The 20,814-nt window shown below is 42.9% G+C and overlaps 1 protein-coding gene across 1 annotated transcript in view; it reads left to right on the forward strand.

The window, feature by feature from the left end:
* Nucleotides 1–4,286: 4,286 nt before the first annotated feature.
* The window catches only part of LOC119377724 (two pore channel protein 1), a 29,039-nt gene continuing 12,511 nt past the window's right edge, over nt 4,287–20,814 (forward strand). Inside the window, exons 1-16 of the mRNA XM_037647071.2 lie at nt 4,287–4,521; nt 7,833–7,981; nt 9,277–9,453; nt 10,771–10,884; nt 11,024–11,154; nt 11,843–11,931; nt 12,732–12,766; nt 12,838–12,896; nt 14,145–14,244; nt 16,232–16,412; nt 17,182–17,291; nt 18,598–18,664; nt 18,981–19,025; nt 20,019–20,075; nt 20,209–20,280; nt 20,398–20,470. Of these exons, the coding sequence (XP_037502999.1) occupies nt 4,380–4,521; nt 7,833–7,981; nt 9,277–9,453; nt 10,771–10,884; nt 11,024–11,154; nt 11,843–11,931; nt 12,732–12,766; nt 12,838–12,896; nt 14,145–14,244; nt 16,232–16,412; nt 17,182–17,291; nt 18,598–18,664; nt 18,981–19,025; nt 20,019–20,075; nt 20,209–20,280; nt 20,398–20,470 (1,601 nt within the window). The 5' untranslated portion in view covers nt 4,287–4,379. The remainder of the gene's footprint in view (nt 4,522–7,832; nt 7,982–9,276; nt 9,454–10,770; nt 10,885–11,023; nt 11,155–11,842; nt 11,932–12,731; nt 12,767–12,837; nt 12,897–14,144; nt 14,245–16,231; nt 16,413–17,181; nt 17,292–18,597; nt 18,665–18,980; nt 19,026–20,018; nt 20,076–20,208; nt 20,281–20,397; nt 20,471–20,814) is intronic.

Raw genomic sequence — 20,814 nt, forward strand, 5'->3', positions numbered from 1 at the left:
GCTTCACACCCCGCAAGAGAAGTTTTCAGGAGAAACTGGCGGCAAGGCCCCTGACGGGCGCCCAAGCAGTCGACGCGGAGAGTGCCGTGGAGGCGCGGCGCAGAGATACGGCAGTGAGCCCACTGCCCAATTCTAGTACACTGTAGTTCAAACGAAGACGCCTGTCCTCCGGTTTCACTTTGTGGCGGAAAAGCAGGGAGGCAAAACTTTCTTTAGTAGGTTGGACGACGACAGAGAATCAACACGTCCGCACGGTTTTGAACGCATCACGAAGACTGCTTTGTTTGTACACTATTTACACTGCTCTCGTAGAGAGGGAAAATGAAAAGGAAAATAGAAATACAGAAACACAAGCACAGTCAAAAGATTTCTCTGCTCCCCGCACGTGCAACAAACTTGAAGAACAGAGGGAGAAAACGCTTTCCCTGTGTTGGGTGACGCTCCCTGTGGCTTTCAGTGTTCTTTCACGGGGTGGGCGCGTGGGTCGTAAAACGACGAATGTCAAGGACGTTCTCCGCTCTTCCCGTACTCGTCGTCGCCTTCAGCCTCCTTGGTTGCAACCCCGAAAATGCGTCCCCCGGGTTGCCCCTCTTCCTCCTTTTCGTCGCGGGGTCTTCAATTAAAGCTGCTTCGAAGTGGGGGGCTGCTTCCCAATATTCGACAAATACGACATCACTTGTCAGTCGTTCGGCAGTTTCAGCCTGCACGCGTCCACAGAAGTGCTGCCAGCACTGCACAGTAACCGGCCGCGCAACCTTCTTGGCGTAATGTGCTTGTGACTTTCAAGCTGGAGTGGGAAGATGCCGCGCCAGCGGCAGAGTTCGCTGAGCTCGTTCTTTCTGCCGAACTCCAAGCGACCTTCTTCGGAAGACAATGTCACCAAAAACACTGATGAGGTGAGCCTTTTATGTAATTGATCATTGAATTTAATTTTGTTTTTCGGGTAACCTTAGTGCAACATACAAGGATTTTTATTCTGATTAAAAAAGGGGGAAGTGACAGTTACTTGATGCCGCCTTGAAAGCCCAAAATGGCTTGCAGACATTAGACAGGTGGATAACTACCACGTTACGTTAAACAACTAACAGAAATCTGCTAGATAACTTTAAATCAATGGTTTCGTGAACTACGTTGCAACTACAGCTTCAATGGAGCTATTATTAGGACTACCCTAATTTATACAATTCGCTAAAAAGCAAGGAATGTTTGGTGGTTTCATCCGCCGGTTCCAGGATCACGCACCGAAGGAATTAATGCCATTTAGAAGAGTGATTTAGACGTTTCGGCCAACTCTTCATAACCTTAGAATAATAACAGAGAGACGAACTAGTGAGCCGCAAGCGGAGTTTGTGGTGTCTTGACTTCTCTCTTGTTTCCGTGCTTGCACGCCCAGTCATTTTAGCATGAATCGCCATCGCCTTGGACTTGATAGAAGCGCACGCACAGCAGTGACATGTTATAAAGGCATTGAGTCCAGTGACGAGCTACCCGAAAACTCTTCTACGCACCATCTACATGACTTTCCTAGCGCGGTTCTTGAATCACGCGAAGAAACCTCGAAACTTTGTAATGTCCTCCCAGCTTTCCTGCAATATGCCAGCAGGCGAAATTTTCCCCACGCACGATCTCCAGGCTGCATGGAGGCTAACTTTCGGACAGTCTGTTTATTCATGAACAAAAGTGTTTACAATCAACGAACACGTAGCCGTGAGAATTTTTCGAAACACTGCTGTAATAGCTGAGTTACACGTGTTTGATGATACAAAAAAGGCCCTCGCTTGTTTCTCTCATTCCTTCGTTCATCAGCTCCTCTCTCCTCTCAACACCTTCTCGACTGCTATGGAAAGAGAGGGCGCGCAGCTACGTGTAGCCGCGCGTCCTCTCAGTTAGGGAAAGGGCGCGGCGCCGAGTCCACACGCCACGAGCGCACGGTAAACGATTGAAACGATGTGGGCGCTTCTGTGTTAAGCGCGTGTCCTCCCAGAAAAAAGAAAAGGCATTCCTGATCTAAGCAGCCAGAACTGCCTTGAGCGCAGCCCTACAACAGAGTGAGAGGGGTGAGCAACAATTAATAGCCCTCGTCGGGTGCCGGTTGTGGTATTGTATGCACCCCGCAAATTTTCTGTGACACCGAAATGCTCGGTTCACTCGTCCAATGTCACGCGGGGCCTCGATATACGCCATACCAATGTTTCGCCTTACTAGTGAAGATGTCGCGAGGTGCTGTCAACTCAGATGAGCATTCACGCTTGCTTCAAAATCAAATTAAGATAACTGAAAGCTAACACGTCCGCCAGTTATAAACGGCCAGAAGTACCCTTGCACGCATACAGGACAATCAAACAATACAACCATCTCGAGGTTTCAATTTTGGTGTCAGTGTTCCTTTAACGTTTATTTCATATCCAGTGTGTAGATTCATCGAATACTCATCGGCTGTTTGGAACTGTGTTGTAGAAACTAGTTCAGAACGTTGTATGAGACTCATTCGTCGCGCAGTGCAGATCGTCAAGAGCATTGCAATAACACGATATATGAATATTTGTGTGTTTTCTTTTTGTTTTATTGTAAAGTTTTCATTTTTGTGTAAAATAATATGCACATTTCTAATAATCAAGATGGCTGCCATGCAAAGTCCGGGACCCCCCCTGTTGTTTTGCTGGATTTACGCCACTGAACGTATTATCGGGGAAACATATTTATCCGCTCAAAATTAAATGTCTGCTTTTCCAGCTCTCTTCAATTCATTAAAATGTTAAATTAATTACTGATTGCTTCGCACCGAGATCATTACATTATTTGCTTCAACATATTTTGCAAGCCTTGCTCTCTCAAGTTTTTCGCGGCAGTAAGATCCCTAGTAAGATGTTCACACTGTTCGGGGGCGGCAGGTTAGATGGGGAGAGTATTTCGGCCGCGTGTTAAAAAAGTCACGTGGTACACAGAGCTGCGGCGGTCGCGGTTGCCTAGGCGACGAAGAACGAAGACGCGGCCGCGGCGGCACTCCGACCGTCGTTGGGTTCTGCGGCAGTGCCATGTTTCCTTTGGTATTACAACGCATTCAGTGGGCATTGCGATGAAGCAGTAACTGCATGAGCTGCACGTCACAGCGCACAAATGCAACATTCAAGGGTAAAATTTAGCACAGCTTCACTGACTTTGCGTCGCGAAGACTGATGAAACTGCGGATGGTGCCTTTTCCTTGGCTTTGGGGTGCGTTTTTTACTAAGTACTATTTTAGCTGTCGATACAGCGATGATAATATGACGCCGCTAAACGGTCCGTGAGCTCCTGCTTTGGCCACTCGCAAGCCAGGATCGGATTCCCTTCGTTGCTGGGCGGCCGACGTCTCTCTTCCCGACGAGTTTTGTCGTGCAGTTGCGGCGACACGCCTCTCTCACTCGAAACTCGGGGTCGGCCCGTCATCGTTGGGCCCATACGCTTTAGCGAATTCCCATCATATTTCCCGCCGCGCCGCTTCTTCTCCCGAAGACAGAACCTTGTTCGTACTCGCCATACTCGTCGCCGAACGTCGTAATGCTCTGCGCCGACAGTGCACGCTTTTGTACTGCTTTGTTCACTCAGAATTTATACTTGCAGCAACAACGAAATGAAACAATGTTAGTGCTGTTAAATCAAGGTGTGCGGCCTAGAGGTATATAGGGGCACTCTTGTAAGCTCAGTGCGAGCAGTCCGGCCGCATTAGAATTAACACCACAATTAAAGCACGATATGCAACACGTACGAATTGACGGTCGGATGTCAACAACAAGCATGCACGCTAGCAATAAACAAAGATAATGAAGATGTGCGTCTATCCTAGCCTCTCCTAACTCCATCGCACAGTAGTCAGGGAACACCAAGCCCAGCCTTTTACTCTGCCGAAATAACATAATACTACCGCAGAAGGGGAGCGCATACTATCGATACGATGGCCGGAGCCACCTCGTCTACGCGTTTCCGTCTCGCCTAGAGTGTTCGCGCCGGTCTCGCTCGCCTGTACAGTCGTACAGTGTTCTAGTACACTGTACTCGCCTGGCAATGCCTGGCGAGTCAGACCCCCGCCAGAGGGCCGCACCGGCCGCACTTTTTTAACGCGCTGCGGAAATACTCTCCCGGTTAGATGTAGACGTCCCGTCTACATCTAACTCTTTCGAATATTTAGAAGTGCAAAACTGTGTGTTAACATATAGTTAGGAGATGTCGCGGCGTACAACAATACCGAACGTTCTAAATATCCATCAGTTGCTGGCCCATAGTTTCGCTTAATTCAGCGGGATCGGCTAGACACGACTTACCCACACTGTTCGGGGGCGGCTGCCTGTTGCGCTGTAGATGGAGCGCTTGTCTGTGCCGTAACCTTGTGGGATGGCCGAGGAATGGCGAACTTCGGTATTCATCGCTTGCAAATTAGCGATAGCGACGACAGCGACCGTAACATTCTCGTGAGGGCTGACAGGTGCGTTTCATACGAAAGCACGGAGCGCATCGATGCTACCACGTCTTGGGCCACTGCTTCCAGTAAGCGATGCGAGCGTCCGCTACGCTTGTAGCAGACGCGCTTTTTTTCTTCGTTTCTTTTCGCTTTGTCGCAATTTTCGCGATCGTACCTTTATAGAAGACCGAACGGCGTAGAAAAAACGGTCCTTAAGGGTTGCCTCGTTGCACGCTGCACAGTAAACGCAGCTGCTGTTTTGCTCTGCGTGCGACGTCACGAAACCGCCGCGAGAAGATCGAGTTTTCGTTAATCGCCAATGATTTCCTGCTTCCCGATCGCGCCAGGTAATTCAGTGTGTCGTCCTATGTAAGTTAGCTTTGCGTCTTTACGGCGCAGCAGTTCGCGCTGCGCTGCCACCGAATTCGATCAGCAACTGTCATTATATTCGTGTGTGTGTTTACTGTGGGCATAGTTCCATAAACTTTAAGTTCGCTTAATTAGGTACGATGGAGCGACACAGCAGTCACCCTCAGTTGTGCAGTGTAGCCATTTTCTTCTTCTGTTCTTGCAGTGCGTACATCAGTTTATTTGAAAGCCCTGCGGAGCTGCTTGACGAGACAGTTGCTTTCTTAATTTCTTGTGCGTCGATAGCGGCTGCGTGACGTCACGCGCGACCTCCTTGGCACGCGGTGCACGTGTGTGTGCGTGGCGAGTGAAATTTTTTAAACACACACACTCACGCATGCATTGATATCATGCTGATTTCTTGAAATTTAACATAGCTAATGTTCAGGAGAGTTGCTTGTTGGGCAAGTTGGTACATACTTAGTTAACTACAAAAGAAGCCACAAAACGTCGAAAATCGGAAAACAGCAGAGCGGCAGAAAACAGAGACAGAGCGCAGAGACGTGGCACTAACAACTGGCGTTTATTTCAGAAAAACCTTCCCCCCTGACCGTACGACGCATGCGCAGATGACAAACAAAACCAAACACCCCAAAAAGCACACACAGCTAATCTAAGCAGATCACCTCTGTGCTAGAAACAAAAATTCTTTCCTGGTAAGATAAACAGAAGCCGCACTAACGCATTTGTCTGGACCAAGTTTCCAAATATGGAATGCCTCAATAATCTCCCGTTCTCGCTGCGTCTTAGCCTTACCTAAAATTGTCACCTTAGCAAACAGAGGCGAACAACCACACAACTTGCAGTGCAGCGGCAAGTTACCACCGGTGCCCGTGGGTAGAAGATTTTCATGCTCCCTCAACCTAACATTGACACATCGACCCGACTGTCCAACGTAAAACTTGTCACAACTTAAAGGGATGCAATACACTACACATGTGTTACACGCACAGTATTTTTTGACATGTTTTATGTCACAAATGCTGCTCATCGTGCCACGCTGCACAACCTTCTCACAAAGACTCGCGAGTTTGCACGGTGCAGAACAGACCAGTTTTACATCGCTCCTGGCCGCAACCTTTTTCAGTCCATGAGAAATGCCATGTATATACGGCATGACCACAAGGGCCCTCTTTTCTCGATCACCTCCTTCGCTTCTGTGTTCTCGAAAGCCACCATCACGTTGAAACCCATATTCGGCAACAGAGGTTATTAACGACTTCGGGTAGCCAGTCGACAGAAGTCTATTTTGCTGCTCAGCCATGCTCTCTTGCATATTATGAATGCAACTCTTAGTAACCGCATTTGTCAGACATAGATTGGCGATACCTCTTTTGACCAGCTTGGAGTGGGAGGAATCATAAGGCAAAAGATTCTTTTTTAGTCCTTGGACTATACTTCCAACACACGTGACCATGAGGATGAAACGTGAGAGTGAGGTCTAGGAACCTAATGGAATTTTCCTGGGGAACTTCATGCGTGAAACGAAAATGTGAGCAGCATGCTTGAAATGCTGAAATGATGTTACCAATGACATCTAAAATACATTCACTCCCCCCAATACTAAGAAACACAATAAAATCATCAACATATCTAAAAATGCGGACTACCTGGTGATCAACAAGGCTTTGGCACAGGCGTCTGTCAAAATTGGCTAGGAAAATACTGCAAAGCACGGGCGCAACACAAGACCTTATGCATATACCGTTTTTCTGTAAAAACAATTTGCCATCAAAGGTGACAAAAGTTGCCGATAGATAAAAGTTTAAAAGTTCAATGAAGTTCTCAGTTGCAAGGCCACACGCACCTTGAAAAAGAGGTCGCGCCATGCAATTCAATGGCCTCACGAAGAACAGCAAACAGTTCATTATGGGGTACAGAATAAAACAGCTCTTCAATGTCCACCGAAAAGGCTGTGTTCGCTACCAGCTCTTCGGCCCTCAAAGCCTCAACCAGCACACTCGAGCTGTCAGTGCCACACGGATCATCGGGAACGAGACCTTTTAGGGATCCTTGCAGAAACCTACCGACAAGTTTCTGCCACGAACCTTCCTCTGTAACAATGGTTCTCATAGGGCGCTCCGGTTTATGCGTCTTAAGCGTGAAAAACACGGATAGCACATCACCTTTGCTCTTCTTCGCCGACTTCACTAGGGCCTCAAGGTGAAGCTGTTCCATGAGTTTAAGAGCATCCTTCTTGACCTTTGACGGTTTTAGGGCAACCCCCCTGAAGTTCTTGTCCAGTGCTTCTCTTGCTTTTTGGTGGAAGGAGTCATAAGGAAGTACAACAAAACCACCGATTTTCGACGTTTTGTGGCTTCTTTTGTAGGTAAATAGTTAATGTAAGTTCTCGCACAAGACTTATTAAGACATATATAATTAGAACAGATATGCTCAGCACTGCTTTAAAGCTGAACGCCTTATGAAAAAAAGAAAGGTCCAATATTTACATATGCTTTGTGCTAAAAGAACAAATTAAAACGACAAATGTACATTAGGAAAAAAAATGCCGTGAAACTTAGCCGTGAAAAAATAAGCCAATTAGGGTCCCCCTTGCAACTGCCAACAAGTGAACAACATCTCCCCCATTAAGAGTGCAAATGCGAGAGCAATAGGATGTCGTAAATGCACATTTCGTAACCAGCATGTGTCATTACATGGTAGCAGTGCTGAGTGCCATGCGTGGCTTAAGTCCCCTACAGGTGCAAGTTATGGTGGACTGTTGATGAATGTGTCATATTTCCAATAATTGATTATATATGGTGTGGTTCACTCCGCTGTAATAAAGTTGAAAGTGGTAGGATAAATATGTTTGCCTGGTCTCATTCAGCTTATGATGTTTTTCATGTTAATGCATATACCCCCACATGCCCATGCGAGCTAATAAAACTTTGCATTTTTCCTTCTTGTGAAGAGTGGGCTTGCAGGCTGCCCGAAACTCTTTGCTCCTATTCTTATGTTAAATTTGAGTATGCATACTTCTTTTCAGATGCAGACATCCCGTTAGATCTCACCAACTCTGTGGAGACCAATCACTCACAGCACACTGAACTAAGTTTCCCCAGCGGTGAGATACAAGGTGAACGGCTGGCGAAGTGTTGGCAGTCAAATTACCACGAGGCAGCAATATTCCTAGAGGTATCGCAGATTTTTTTGTTCACACACTGGCACTTTGAGTTCTCCCTGTCGCTGAAGCAAAGTGTGGCACATGTATTTGGCAGCTGCATTATGTCGTTTCAGGCTGCGTAGAAACTGCGACATTTTTGCGAGCATTCCTTAGAACGTTTGCAAGACACGCAATGGCAAAGCTACTTATTATGAAACTGTTTTTAAGTTTTCTTGCTGATGCTTTTTGCGTAACAATGCTGAAACTTGTGCGAATACCTGATAGGGTTCTATGGCCACTTTTCAATAGCAGGATAGCGTCCTGATAATATTTCATGCTTTAATGCATGTTTGCAGAAAGCTGATTCCTGTTAACTGAGTACGGCTACGCAGAGGTGTGTAATCAGAATGCTATCTGATGCCGTGGCCTTATTGATAAAATCGATGATATTTATAACAACGGATATGCATAACAGGTATTGGCATGTTTTTATGAAGCAGCGGTGGATAACACTTAAGGTTGTATAAGGGCAGGACTCGGAGCTCAATATTCTGAAATTCTGTTATTCACTCTGTATTAGTTGTTCTTGTATGGGCACGCATGGACAAAAAAAAAAGCGTGAATAAATTAAAGGATTGAATTTCTGATTTGTTTTCTTTATATATACGAAATTTATGAGTAGATCAAGCGGAATGCAGAGCTAGATGAAATATAATTTACATGAACTCAGTAGTATTGATAGAAGACCATGTGATGAGTTAGAAGGTGAAACTGGCATTATTATTATTCTTTTTTTTTTTCGTTGTAGCTAAAGGTGGTGTATGCAGTTACCAATCAGGCTGAAAGAACTCGCAGCAGCTTCATGTGGCAGTCATTTGCTACAGGATTAGGAGTACTGACTGGAAGCTTTCAGATACAAGATTCAGTGTAACAAAACAATAAGGCAAAAAAAATGCACATATTTTTTTGCATGGCAGCTAGAGCTGCATGATATACTCTTATCACATTATGTGTGTCATATTGTGCATCTCACTAGCTGTATTAATGTACACTAAATTATCAGAAGGAGAAAAATTACAGAACCTCACACATCATCACTCAGAAATGCTATGTCGCCGCTGCAGAATCATCGCCAGGTTATGAAGTTGACCAAACTTGCTGTAGCAATTGAAATTTCATGTCTAGGAGCGAGAAACGTCGAAATCTCACATGCACTAGCGATCATGGGAAAGTGAAACCATTCTTGTTTGATTAGCTTGTCACCTCGCCTGTAACACTTCTCTGGAACCAACCCGTTTTTGACAGGTCACTTGTGCGTTATGTGCAGGAAGGCGAAAACAATGACAAGCTCGACTTCCACCCATGCAGCCGCGAAGCGCTGCCGGCCTATCTGGTCGTCCACAATGTGCTCTTCTACTGCCTTGACCTCCTCTCAGCCACCGTGCTTATGGCACTGGCCCTTATGGAGGCCCCTGCCGTACCAGGCCTCAGCGTCCCCGTGGCTGTGAGTGCTTTTAAATGTTTCAGTGTGTGAGAGCCACAGATGTGCTGTGGCTGTCGCGGCTTGCAGTTGAGGCAGACAGAAGCAGCGATCCCACCTTTTAGTGCCAAATGCATCACATCAAAACAGTGTATGCCAAATTGCTGTTTACCTGTTACGAGGTGCACTTGCACTAGGAAAAACGCACATGTGGAGCTTCATGTAGAGGGAGAGTGTTAAAATTCCGCAGGAATTATACATGACGATATTTCAATGTTAGTGAGTAGCCGAACGCTCCAAGAAAGCTAGTTGCAATAATAAAGGAATAATGCGCATGAAGGCTTGTATTTGTTGCAGTGAGGACATAAAAGTAGTGTTGGTTGTTTCATTCTTTAATTCCACAGAGAATGGAAACGTTAGTCAGCGCATCTGCAGCGGCAGCACTTAATCACTTGCAAAGGTGATTGTGGTCGGTCGGTGCCATAGTGTTGCCTTCGCAAGTGCCATAAAAACAATGATGTCATCCATCATGCTGTATTCTGCTGGGCCCTTGAAATATTTTTGGCGATGTACAAATTCCCAAAACTTGTCAAATCCTCAAATTAAACATGAATAAGATGACGAGGACCATACGCTGCACTTGTAATTTATGACATTAGAAATTACATTGGTCAGATCGGTGAATAATGACATTAAAGCAACCTTGAAAGCAGGAGTGAGTGAAAAGCAGCACTTGTTTCTATAGTGCTCGTGTTTGTGAAATGTAAAACTTACATGGTCTGTTTACTTGTTCAAAGTGAACTTAAGGAACTGCAAGTAATGCTCACTGAAGACACTATTTACTTTGAATACATGTTCACTTGAAATGCCTGAAACACATGCTTGCACACCAGGCAGGTAATTTGTTAAATATACATTGTGGTATGCTTGTGGGTATGAGAAGAATCATACCAACTATATCTGTATAAACTTTCGTGTGACAACTGAATGAAACACATTTTGCACTTATTTTTATCATGCCATCATGGCACCCATTTCACACTTCATGGTGACTTCAGCTCATTTAGGCCATGGTGACTTCAGTGATTTTTACACCCATGCAGGTTTGATGGTTTACAGTAACTATTATGCCGCATAAAATAAATGTTTGAACACTGCATAACGTTGCGGTAAAAATGTGCTCACAATTTTACTTGTTATGGTTGTTGCTTTCTTAAAGCTGAACCCTGGCTTTGTGGTGTCTGAGGTGTGATGTATATGGATCACATTAGGTGCGGAGGTGTTGCTTGTTCCGAGTTGAACACAACATAATTCTTTACAAATTTTCTCTGCCATCTTCAGCTTCACGTTTCCGTTGAGCTACTGGCCCTCTCCGTAGTTGCTGTTGAACTGTGCATGAAACTCCGATGGATGGGGCTCAAACCATTTTTGACTCACAAGAGAACAGTTTTCAAAGTAAGCACTCTTGTTCACGGCTTGTTCACTGCCTTTTTTTTTTGTTCTTCCTTTTTTTTGCATATCCAATCACTTTTCCTTTCTCATGATTTCCAGTGACTTCTTACACACTGTGCGTCCTTTTTTTTCTTTCACTCAGCTGTCAATACTGCTGTTGATGCTGATAGAGGCACTTGTGGTTGCTGCTCGGCAGGCCACACACTTCCGCATCCTCCGTGCCCTCAGGCCTATATTCCTAATTGACAACCACTACTTGGGCGGCGTTCGGAGGTACCGATTGTGGCTATTCTCACTACACCTTTAGCGGATGTACTCTTGTATTTCTTCTGATGATTGTCATGATGTAGTTTCTTTACCACTAGACACAGAATTGAATAAGGTCTTCGACCCCAGCTGATGACCAAAAGTTTAGTGAGATCCATGACAAGCAAAAAAAAGAAACTTAAAATATTGCATCTCATCACTACATTCCAACTGGGCTGAAACAAGGAACATAAATTCGCTCTCTCTGATACTGGTGTCAATCAGGATTAATAATTCATTGTTTACTCAGGACTGTATTTATTCTAAAATTGCGTTTCAACTTCTGTGTGTGTGAAATTTTTTTTTTTTCGCTTTATTCTTCGAACCTTGATCATTGTGTCAAAATTTGCCCAGATTTCAGAATATTCGTGGCACACATTCAAAATATTTGCTTCATGCAGCCTGTTGTGTTGATAAGCATAATGTATGACATTTTGCTGCTAGTAAAGACAACACACACAAGAAAGACACGAACAAGACAACATGTCATACTAAAATGTCATACATTAAGCATACCAACTAGGCCAAGAAGAAGATAAACAGTATGATTACTAAGTAGCCAGTCAAAAGAACCTTGGGTTTACATTATGTTTTGACCAAAATAACTCATAAATAACATTTATAATTGCATTGTTTTTTGTTTTAAATCATGCAGATTGACTCGGCAGATTCTGCAGTCTCTTCCACCGGTGTTTGATATGTTGGTCATATTGTTTTTCTTCATGACTGTGTTTGCCATTTTGGGTGAGTGCGGTTCTTGCGTTGTGTTTCAGCTACAAAATTTTTTTTATGGGCAAACAATCTTCTAATATGTGTTCTCCGCTACCACCACGCTGCCGTGTAAATGCAAGAACAGAAGCAATTTATTGCAGCTATGTATTAGACTTGTTGTTTTGTAAGAGCTGTTAGCCTGAACTGTGTTTAGGGATACACCTAAAAAAGTAGCAAGTTGTCTGTCAAAGGCAGTCAACTCCCTTTAATTCGACCTCAGGTAATTCAACTTTTTGCCTAATTAGAATGCACTACAAAGCCCCAGCAAGAAACAAACCAATGCTATGCAACAGACATGACTTTGTTTTAATGTGAAAGCAAGTGTTAACTTATGGCAGCATGAGTTTAAGTGATAACCTTAAAGACAGTTGAATTGCTACCTGATGGTGTTGAAAAGGCACGAGTTAAGGCCCTCACATTTATAGATCCAGTTGAAACGACAGCTCAATATGCACAAGATAATCTGCAGGTGTGCAACAAAGGTGGTGAATACGTGACTACACTTGCAAACAATGCCTTGGGCATGCAGATTGGTGCATCACAATACATGCTGCCTTCCGTGCCTATTAGCTTTCATAATGCATGTCTCAGTTTCAACAATGCTACTAGCAAAAGTTCAACCATCTTGGTTAGGGCTACAGGTGCATGAAAAAGCCTGCAATGGAATTTTACATATCAACTCGCTGCAAGAGCATGTTTTGTTTTTTTTTTTTTTCTCTTTGTTCTTCTCATGTTATGTGTGTTTGTATTAAACCTTTGTCTTCTTGTTGCAGGATATCACATCTTCTCGTTTGTTGACAACCAGCCCGTAAGTATACCTTGAACGTATATATGGTTTATATAGAAAATTTGTTGGATGAGAACACTTTTTACTTGCAGTACTTCAGTACACTCTATGACAGCCTTGTGAATCTCTTCGTACTGTTGACGACATCCAAGTGAGTACTGCCTCTTTACTGTGCACACTGGTTATTTTTTGCTGTGTAGTGTGCTAATGCGGTGCCAAGTTTAAAGGTGCCGATTTCCAAATGGTAAGCCATTTTGTGACAACTGTAGGTCCATAATAAACTAAGTTCAACAAGATTCATGGAGCCTTTTTCAGCAGCCACTATAATACAAACATATAGGAAGGATTCTATGCCAAAATTGAACACTGCATTCTTGTGCCCCTGTGATCAATCTGTGGCGAGCATATAAAAATTCTTGTTATGCTCACCACAGTCGTAGTAGCATTGTTGTGCATATGCATAGATATTAGTTAGCTAAGAATGATTGCTGAATCTGAGCACTAAATAGTAAACGTATTTTAATTTCTTGTTTGATTTGTAGGAAGCTTGCTATGCATCCTGAATTTTCATACCTAGTCAAAATTTCAATTTCACGCTGTTATCAGTGTTCACAGCATCGATCAAGTGAGTGTATTGAATAGCTACACCTGTATAATAATACTGCCATTCATAGATGAACCTCTTGGTTGAGTAATGGTTACCAGGATCTCTTGATGTGTTCTTTGGTGGTCTGTTCTGTTTGACCCATGTTTACTATGCAAGAATCTGCCAAAACAGGGAAGTTCTCATCATACGGCCAACTTGCAGTGATAGATAGTAAGTCCTGTTATCTCTTCCTGTTTTAAAGTGGCCCGAAAAACATTGGCAGCTGGGGGAGATAACAGCGGTTAGCACAGCACATATTCTTTTATGGCAGTGCGGACCTGCCTTCTTAGTTCTTGCTTCTTACAGAGTTGATTCTAAATGAGGATCTACGCGTGTACCATGAAAACTCGTGCTAGCTTTTGTGATGCACAATTGTAATTTGACCTAGGACATGTGGCCTGTAAATTTATGCTGAAAAGTTTAAAAATTGTCCCAAGCTTACTGCTTCTCATTGCCAGCACTTGATATTTATAAATGGCGATATAGTTATGCTAGATATTGCAGCGATTGATTCAAACCTTAGACAAAGGTGGGACAAAGGCATGCTTGGCAGATGTGTTGCAAATGTTGCATCATTGCATGTTTAGTTTGTTATTTAACTTGTACTGGTGTGCGCAGTTTATTAGAGTTTCCAAGTCGGGAGGCACCAGAGATTAGAAAAAACTTGCTTTATCTACTGTGTTGAGTGTTATATAAAAACGCCATGTGCATCATGTCAAGGTTGTCTGTGATCACATTCTTTTCTTTGTTTAGCTTCCCTGATGTGATGATACCATACTATGCCAACTCCAAATGGGCTGCGCTGTTTTTCGTCGTGTTTCTGCTCGTCCATCTCTACTTCCTCATGAATTTGGTGAGTAATGCGAGTCGTGAGCAATAATGGAGCTGGTGTTTACACTGTGTTAATTACAATTTGTTTATTATAACCCAAGACCGTAACAATTCCCCTAACTATTATTAGCACCTGCTACAAGTGTAGCATTTTGCCTCAACATAAAGAAATACGAGAAAAAGATTACTGCTTAACTGATCTTGATAAGCTCCTCCAGCAAACTATGAATGTCGGCCACACCGTCGACGTAGTAATCTGCCTTGGAGGGTGCCCTGCCTACACGGATGGACAGGCCCTTGCACACGTCAAACATGTCTTCGTCGGTCACGTCGTCGCCAGCACACAATGCAGGATTGACCTGGCAACAGGGCACGTCCTTGCTTATGGTGCGCACGTCGACTATCCTGTTGCCCTCGATCACCGCATCGCCCACGTAATGCCTGAGTCTCTCGACCATCTCTCTCGGATCGAAGTTCTTGACGTGCTGGTAGTGTAATGCTAGAGCAGTGCTCTTGATCTCCAGTACCACGTCCGGCCATGCCTTCTTGTATTCCTCCATGATTGCGATGCAGTCCGTCAAGTCCAGAGGCTCCCCTTCCCTCTTCCACGAGCCGTCCTTTCTGTGGTAAGCACCATGCTCGGCAAAGATTTCAATCTCGGCGGGAAACCAACCGTCGACCTGCTCCTTTTGCCTTCCGGTGCATATCACAGCCTTAGCCTTCTCGTTGAACCTGGTCAGCAGGTCGATGAGCTGATCGCTAGGCTTTGCACTGTGAGGTATCTTCTGGACCGGATTGAGCGTTCCGTCATAGTCCAGCATGAAAATCTTGTTTGATTTCAGCCAGTGCTCTTTGACCGTGGTGATGTTGAGCGGTGGCAAGTCATCTCTGACCGCCTTGGCCTTCCTCATTGGAGCAGTGCTGCACATGAATGAGAAAAGAAAAAAAACTAAACCAAAACCCCTATATAACATGTTTTTCACAAGACACCAGAAAAAGATAAACATAGTGGTAAAATAACATACCTAATTTAATGGCAATACACGTGGAAACAGCATTTTAGCAGCATTACAATTGGTGAAACACAACAGTGAGAAATATATGAGCAGTACTGGTTACTTTCCCTTTGCTTTTTATTTTTTTCAAATACAAAAATAAATAAAAGAAAAACAAGTGCTTTACTGTGCTTCACAGCTCGATCTTAATCTGCCTTAATCTTTGGTTCAACTGTATGGGAAGTTGTCATCTACCATTATACTGGGTCGGGTATAGGGAGTTTAGTTTTTAAAGGGATCAAACAGTTTGAAGCTAGCACTTTCACTGTCTTGTTGAATGTCACAGCCTATTTATTGTGCTGCTGATTAATGTAATCATTTTCCTCAGCATTTTGTTTACCCTGATTACACATACTGGAGCCAAAACATTACATTATACTTAGTACACACCAGCATTTCTCTTTATGTGTGCCATGAATATTTCTGGCCCGTTGAGTTATCATTCAGCCATCACATTTCACCATACACCATTCGATGATTATGGCTTAATCAGCTTTTACATTGAGGATTGTGCATCCACGTTTGTGTTTTTCAATTGTTCTCTGGCTTGTTTTACAATCCTCATGATTATCTGACATTTTACCATTGCATTCACACAGTTAGGATAGGTAACCTAGTAGTACATAAGCAAAATTACAGTCCATTTGAAGCTCAAATATAAGTGCTTTGACGAGCAATTTGCCCTCTAATGATTTTTTTATGAGGGGCAACTGTTTGCGCTGTTCTCACATGAAGGTATAGCAGAAGCCTTTTTTCAATAAACACATCAATCGTAACATCCAACTCCATTATAGTGAGAAAATTTTACCCGTAAGAATAGATTTGTTACCGAGTTAAAGCATGTGCGTTTGCCGAAATGTAATTGTCGTATTCACTGTTCTGCATAGAACAAGTGAGCAAAATAAAAGCCAAGCTACGCTGACAGTGGGAATGGGTGTGCACTTAAAAATGCAGGTGTTGGCAGTTGTGTATGAGCGTTTCTCATCCCTGGAGAAGGACAAATTCCGCAAGCTGCTGCTTCATCGCAGGAAAGCCTGCCACCAGGCCTTCCGCCTGCTTGTCAATCGATCCTCTCCGTCGTGCCTCTACTTCTGCCACTTTGAGGGGCTCATGAAGTACTACAAGCCACGTGCAAGTGAGGACTTTGTCCAGCTTTACTCTTCTCTTATCTTTTTAATTTACTGGTGTGAAGAAACTGACATGTTAAATTGTACAGAGTAGTACTGGAATTGCGTGGAAGTTCTATGAGCGCACGCAGTAAGTGCTGCATGTAGCTGATACAAGGTCTTTCCTTTCATCTTTGTGGCATGCAGACTAATTGTTTTTTCACTATGTAATATTTGCCCCTACTTAAACATTTTCCTCATCAGTGGAATGAAAGAATAAAAAGGAATCAAACAACAAGCCATTTTTATTGATCACGCTCGTATAAAGCCAACAAATAACGAAGCCAAGGAAACGATAGAAAGCGATCTGCCATGGAACACGACATGAAATGACAAGTGGAAAATGAATAGTGCTTAGTGACTCTGTGGCTGTAGCATTGCACTGCACGGGTCCAGTTCTCGTTTGCTGTGGCCACATTTCAATGAGCAAAAATGCTTGTGCAATTGCATACATTCAAGAACCAAAGGTGGGAAAAAATAATCCATAGTCCCCAACTGCAGCATGCCCCATAATGAGACTGTGCTTTTTGGCACAGAAAACTTTGTTTAATAATCTTGAAATCAACTATTGAAAGAGAAAGTTTAGCTTTAGGTTTATGAATGTAGCTTACCTTAGATATCCTATTAGCACCTATGTGCAATGGCTGGACCTAGGGATCAGTATTGTATTCCTTTTCCTCTGGCTTTTTTTCACACCCTATTTAAGGCAATACGAATGTGCCACAAATTTCTATGCAGAGCGAAGGGACGTCTACTTGATGTTCAAGACCATGGACACAGCGCAGAATGGATTTCTCAGCCAAGAAGAGTTCCTTCAGGTGTATGAAGCCAGCAAGCTCACGTGGGAGGTAAGTAAAATTAGAATAATTGCCTCTCGGCTGACATAACAGAATAAACTTTATAGTATTATTCCATTATAACAACACAAATTGCTTCTTCTGAGTGTACACTTGACAAGCTGTACAGGCTCTCAAGGTTATGTGGTGATGCCATGTAAAAATTCTAAAGCCGTCATTAAAGGGACACTAAAGAGAAATAATGAATTGGTTTAGATTGATAAAGTGTGCTCAGAGAACTCTTGCGTAGTTTATTTCACCACCATAGGTTTATTATTAGAGGAGAAAACCAAGTTCCATGTTTCATTTTTAAATTTCGCGCCGAACTTTGTAATTCGTGACGTAACAAATTTCGAAGAACATTTAACGTATTTTGGCGCCACTGGCTCAACGAAATTTCCACAAACTCGTTATGTCAAGTCTCTGGCCCCCTCAGAGGACAATGTACTTCGATTTAACCGATTAGGAACTACGTAGGCCCAAGCAGGCGCCGTCAAAAATATGTGACGTCACGGCAAATGGTGCGGGAATTTCAAGGTGGCTTCGCCACCTGTATTTTCTTTTTGCGTGTTTTCTCGCTTATTAAGCGTCATTGTGCAGCAAGCGTGGTGTTTTTGTTATCGTGGAAGACTACTTTACTAATGCGAGAAAAATCGTTTTGCTCTTTAGTGTCCCTTTAATGCTCAAATGAAGAAGCCAAAAAAATCTTCAGTGCAAATGCATCCCTGTTGTAAAAAAAGAAAGACACTGAAGTAGCATTTCAAGGAACACCATTTTTGCTGGGAGTGTATAGTTGGCCGATGTGTTATATTATTGGATAATTTATTTGAACGCAAGAAGAGTAATTTAAGGGCTTGTTTTTTCTTTGCTAGACACAATGTCAATGAGAACAGAATTTATTTACTTAGTAGAATTTATTAGAAAAATTTTAGCAAAATATTTAGCAAAATTTATTTAGCAGAATTTATTTGTTGCATGTAGAAAGATGGTAACAGCAACGTTTCTAGTGCGTCTGATTTGTTGAAAAGTCCTTGACATGCAAGAGAAAGTGATAGTGGTATATGCAAAACATGTTGCATAGCATTTCTTTGATCAAATAAAATACATAATACTGATATATATGTCATATGCAACGTTGGTACCTACTCTTGTGGATAGGAACTACGTAGTGACCTAAATAAGACAGGGGTACCTTTACTGAGGATTGATTATGCAATGTCAGGAAGAGACGTCAAGTAACAAGTAAAACCAGAGGCATACACCCACCATGAAAAAGGTTCATTTGTGCTAAACGTTATCATGTTTGTCTCTCTTCTAGCGCAAATGGTCAGACTACCCTTGGTTTAATGAGCTGAAGAGACCATTTGAGAGAAAACTATTTGAAGGTATGGCAGCTATGCCTTTATCATTTCTATTTTGTAGTATAAGATAGCCAATGTAATGGCACTTCATAAGGCTGTTTGTACTGTGTTACGTTTTTGCCAGTCTTTATTCACAAGTGTGTGCTTCGTTTAAACATTGAACATAATTTATTTAGATGCTGTCGCTAGTTGTGCAAGCATCAGACGAGTACTTGGTCACGTCATGCTGCGTTGCACCTAGTGCAAAATTAATTGCACAAATATAGCTTTGTGTCTACTTTAAGTATTCAGCTAGTAGTAACCTATTGCTCTGTTTCTTCCCTTATTCATATTACCAAAGGTGCCTACAAGGTGATCACTTGGAAATGGAGCAACGTTATCATATGTAAGTATAATGTCCAAGATCAGGCAGGTCTCTTATGCGAGTGAAAGTAGCTTGCCAATCACAGTACTGCCGTGTAATTGTCTGTGCTCTAATCTTCCTGCCTTCTCCCAAACAGGGACCTAAGCTTGTTCCTCTTGCTCTCATTCTCCTGCGCTTCCTTTGAATCTTTCCTGCCACTGCCCAGATATTGCTTGTGAGTTTTGTCTGTCATTTCTCTATGAACTCTCTACACATACAGATACTGTACTCAGTATCTGGCTTCAGCCTGCTAAGCTAATTGCCTATTGGTTGTGGAGGATGCTGTTTTAAGCAATCTACTTTATCATGGTTGATATTGATCTAAGCCAACACTAAACTCTCTCTAGTCCGACTATATGAATATTAAGTGTACCGAATGCAATTTTCCATCTGTCCCCCATTTCATTACTATTACTACTTCATTGGCAATGGTACACTACGAATCTTGTACTTCACTTGCTTGGCAGATGCAATAAAATTGGGAAATAAGGTGCACACTTTTGACTGTGGGACCGTGTAATTGGCCTAATTTTGGGAATCGGTCTCACACTAAACTGTGACGTAATGTCCTGCGAGCGCTAACTCTCTGAACTGACATGAATACTGTCAGTGTGCTAAACGGCAATTTTATGGCAAAATAACGTCAATCATAAGTGTGATGCTACCTTTGTGGCATCTGCTTCTGGCTTTAGCCAATCACTGTGGACTGAACACAATATCCCTGAAAGTTTATGATTGAGATCAAGGCTTCCATCACAGTGCAAATTAGGATGGGTCACATTTAGCTGCCATAACTGTGGATAGATAGATTTTGGATGTAATTAATAGTTTGTAGAGAGCCTGTCTGGATGGGCTGGTTGAAGTATGTGTTAATTCCAGTTATTTTGTTTTGTAGAAGCTCCTTGTATAGTCACAAAGATACGACTGGCAATCCACAGTTCAATACATTTATCTCTCTTTCTCTTTCATTTTCAGACCTTGTTATTGCAACAAGCTTTCTCTGGCACATAGTGGAAATCACACAGTTGACAGGCAAGGCTATGGTATTTTTTTACTACAAACTTATGTTAACTGGACAATTCCACAAAACTGACTTGGTAGTGGCAAAAAGAAATTATATCTCGTGAAACCAAAGTGTGCAAGTTTTGTATTTCCTAATGTACAGGTGGCCCCTCATCAGTCATAGGGGATGGAAAGACTGGACTTTCAGCATGGCTTCTAGTTGGGCTGCTCATATGTGAGTGTGGATTTTTCTTTATGCACGTGAGCTTTAGTTTTTGCACAGCTGTGGAAAAACAATATGCTACTGAAAATATTTGCAACATATTTTTGCTTTCTTTTTAATTTTTCACAGTTTACCTTACCGAGATGCTTTTGAAGATAGCAGCCTTTGGTGTAGCCGATTACTTCCACCAAGGTTGGAACAAGTAAGTGGTGTGCTTGTTTGTGTAAGAATTTCATCTCATCTCAAAAGGCGTCTTAGGGCAGTGAAATGGACACATTTGTGATAGACTGTGCAGCGAGCAAGCTTTGTGGACCGTTCTTTGAATTTTGCAGCTCCTGATGCGAAGTGCTTAAACTCCTTGGGGTCTTACATTGTTATGCAATGTCACTAATGTAATGTCAGTGCGTGTGGTTAAATGTTGTGCAATCCTCCTCCTGTTTGCTTATTTTAGGGATGGAACGTTATGCCCTTTGTCTGCTGTGTGCACTGCTTTCTGTTGCAAGTCATTTTAACACAAATGTAGAAATGTCGCCAGTTATAGAACTT

The sequence above is a fragment of the Rhipicephalus sanguineus genome, unplaced genomic scaffold (assembly GCF_013339695.2).
Source record: "Rhipicephalus sanguineus isolate Rsan-2018 unplaced genomic scaffold, BIME_Rsan_1.4 Seq557, whole genome shotgun sequence".
Classification (NCBI taxonomy): Eukaryota; Metazoa; Arthropoda; class Arachnida; order Ixodida; family Ixodidae; genus Rhipicephalus; species Rhipicephalus sanguineus.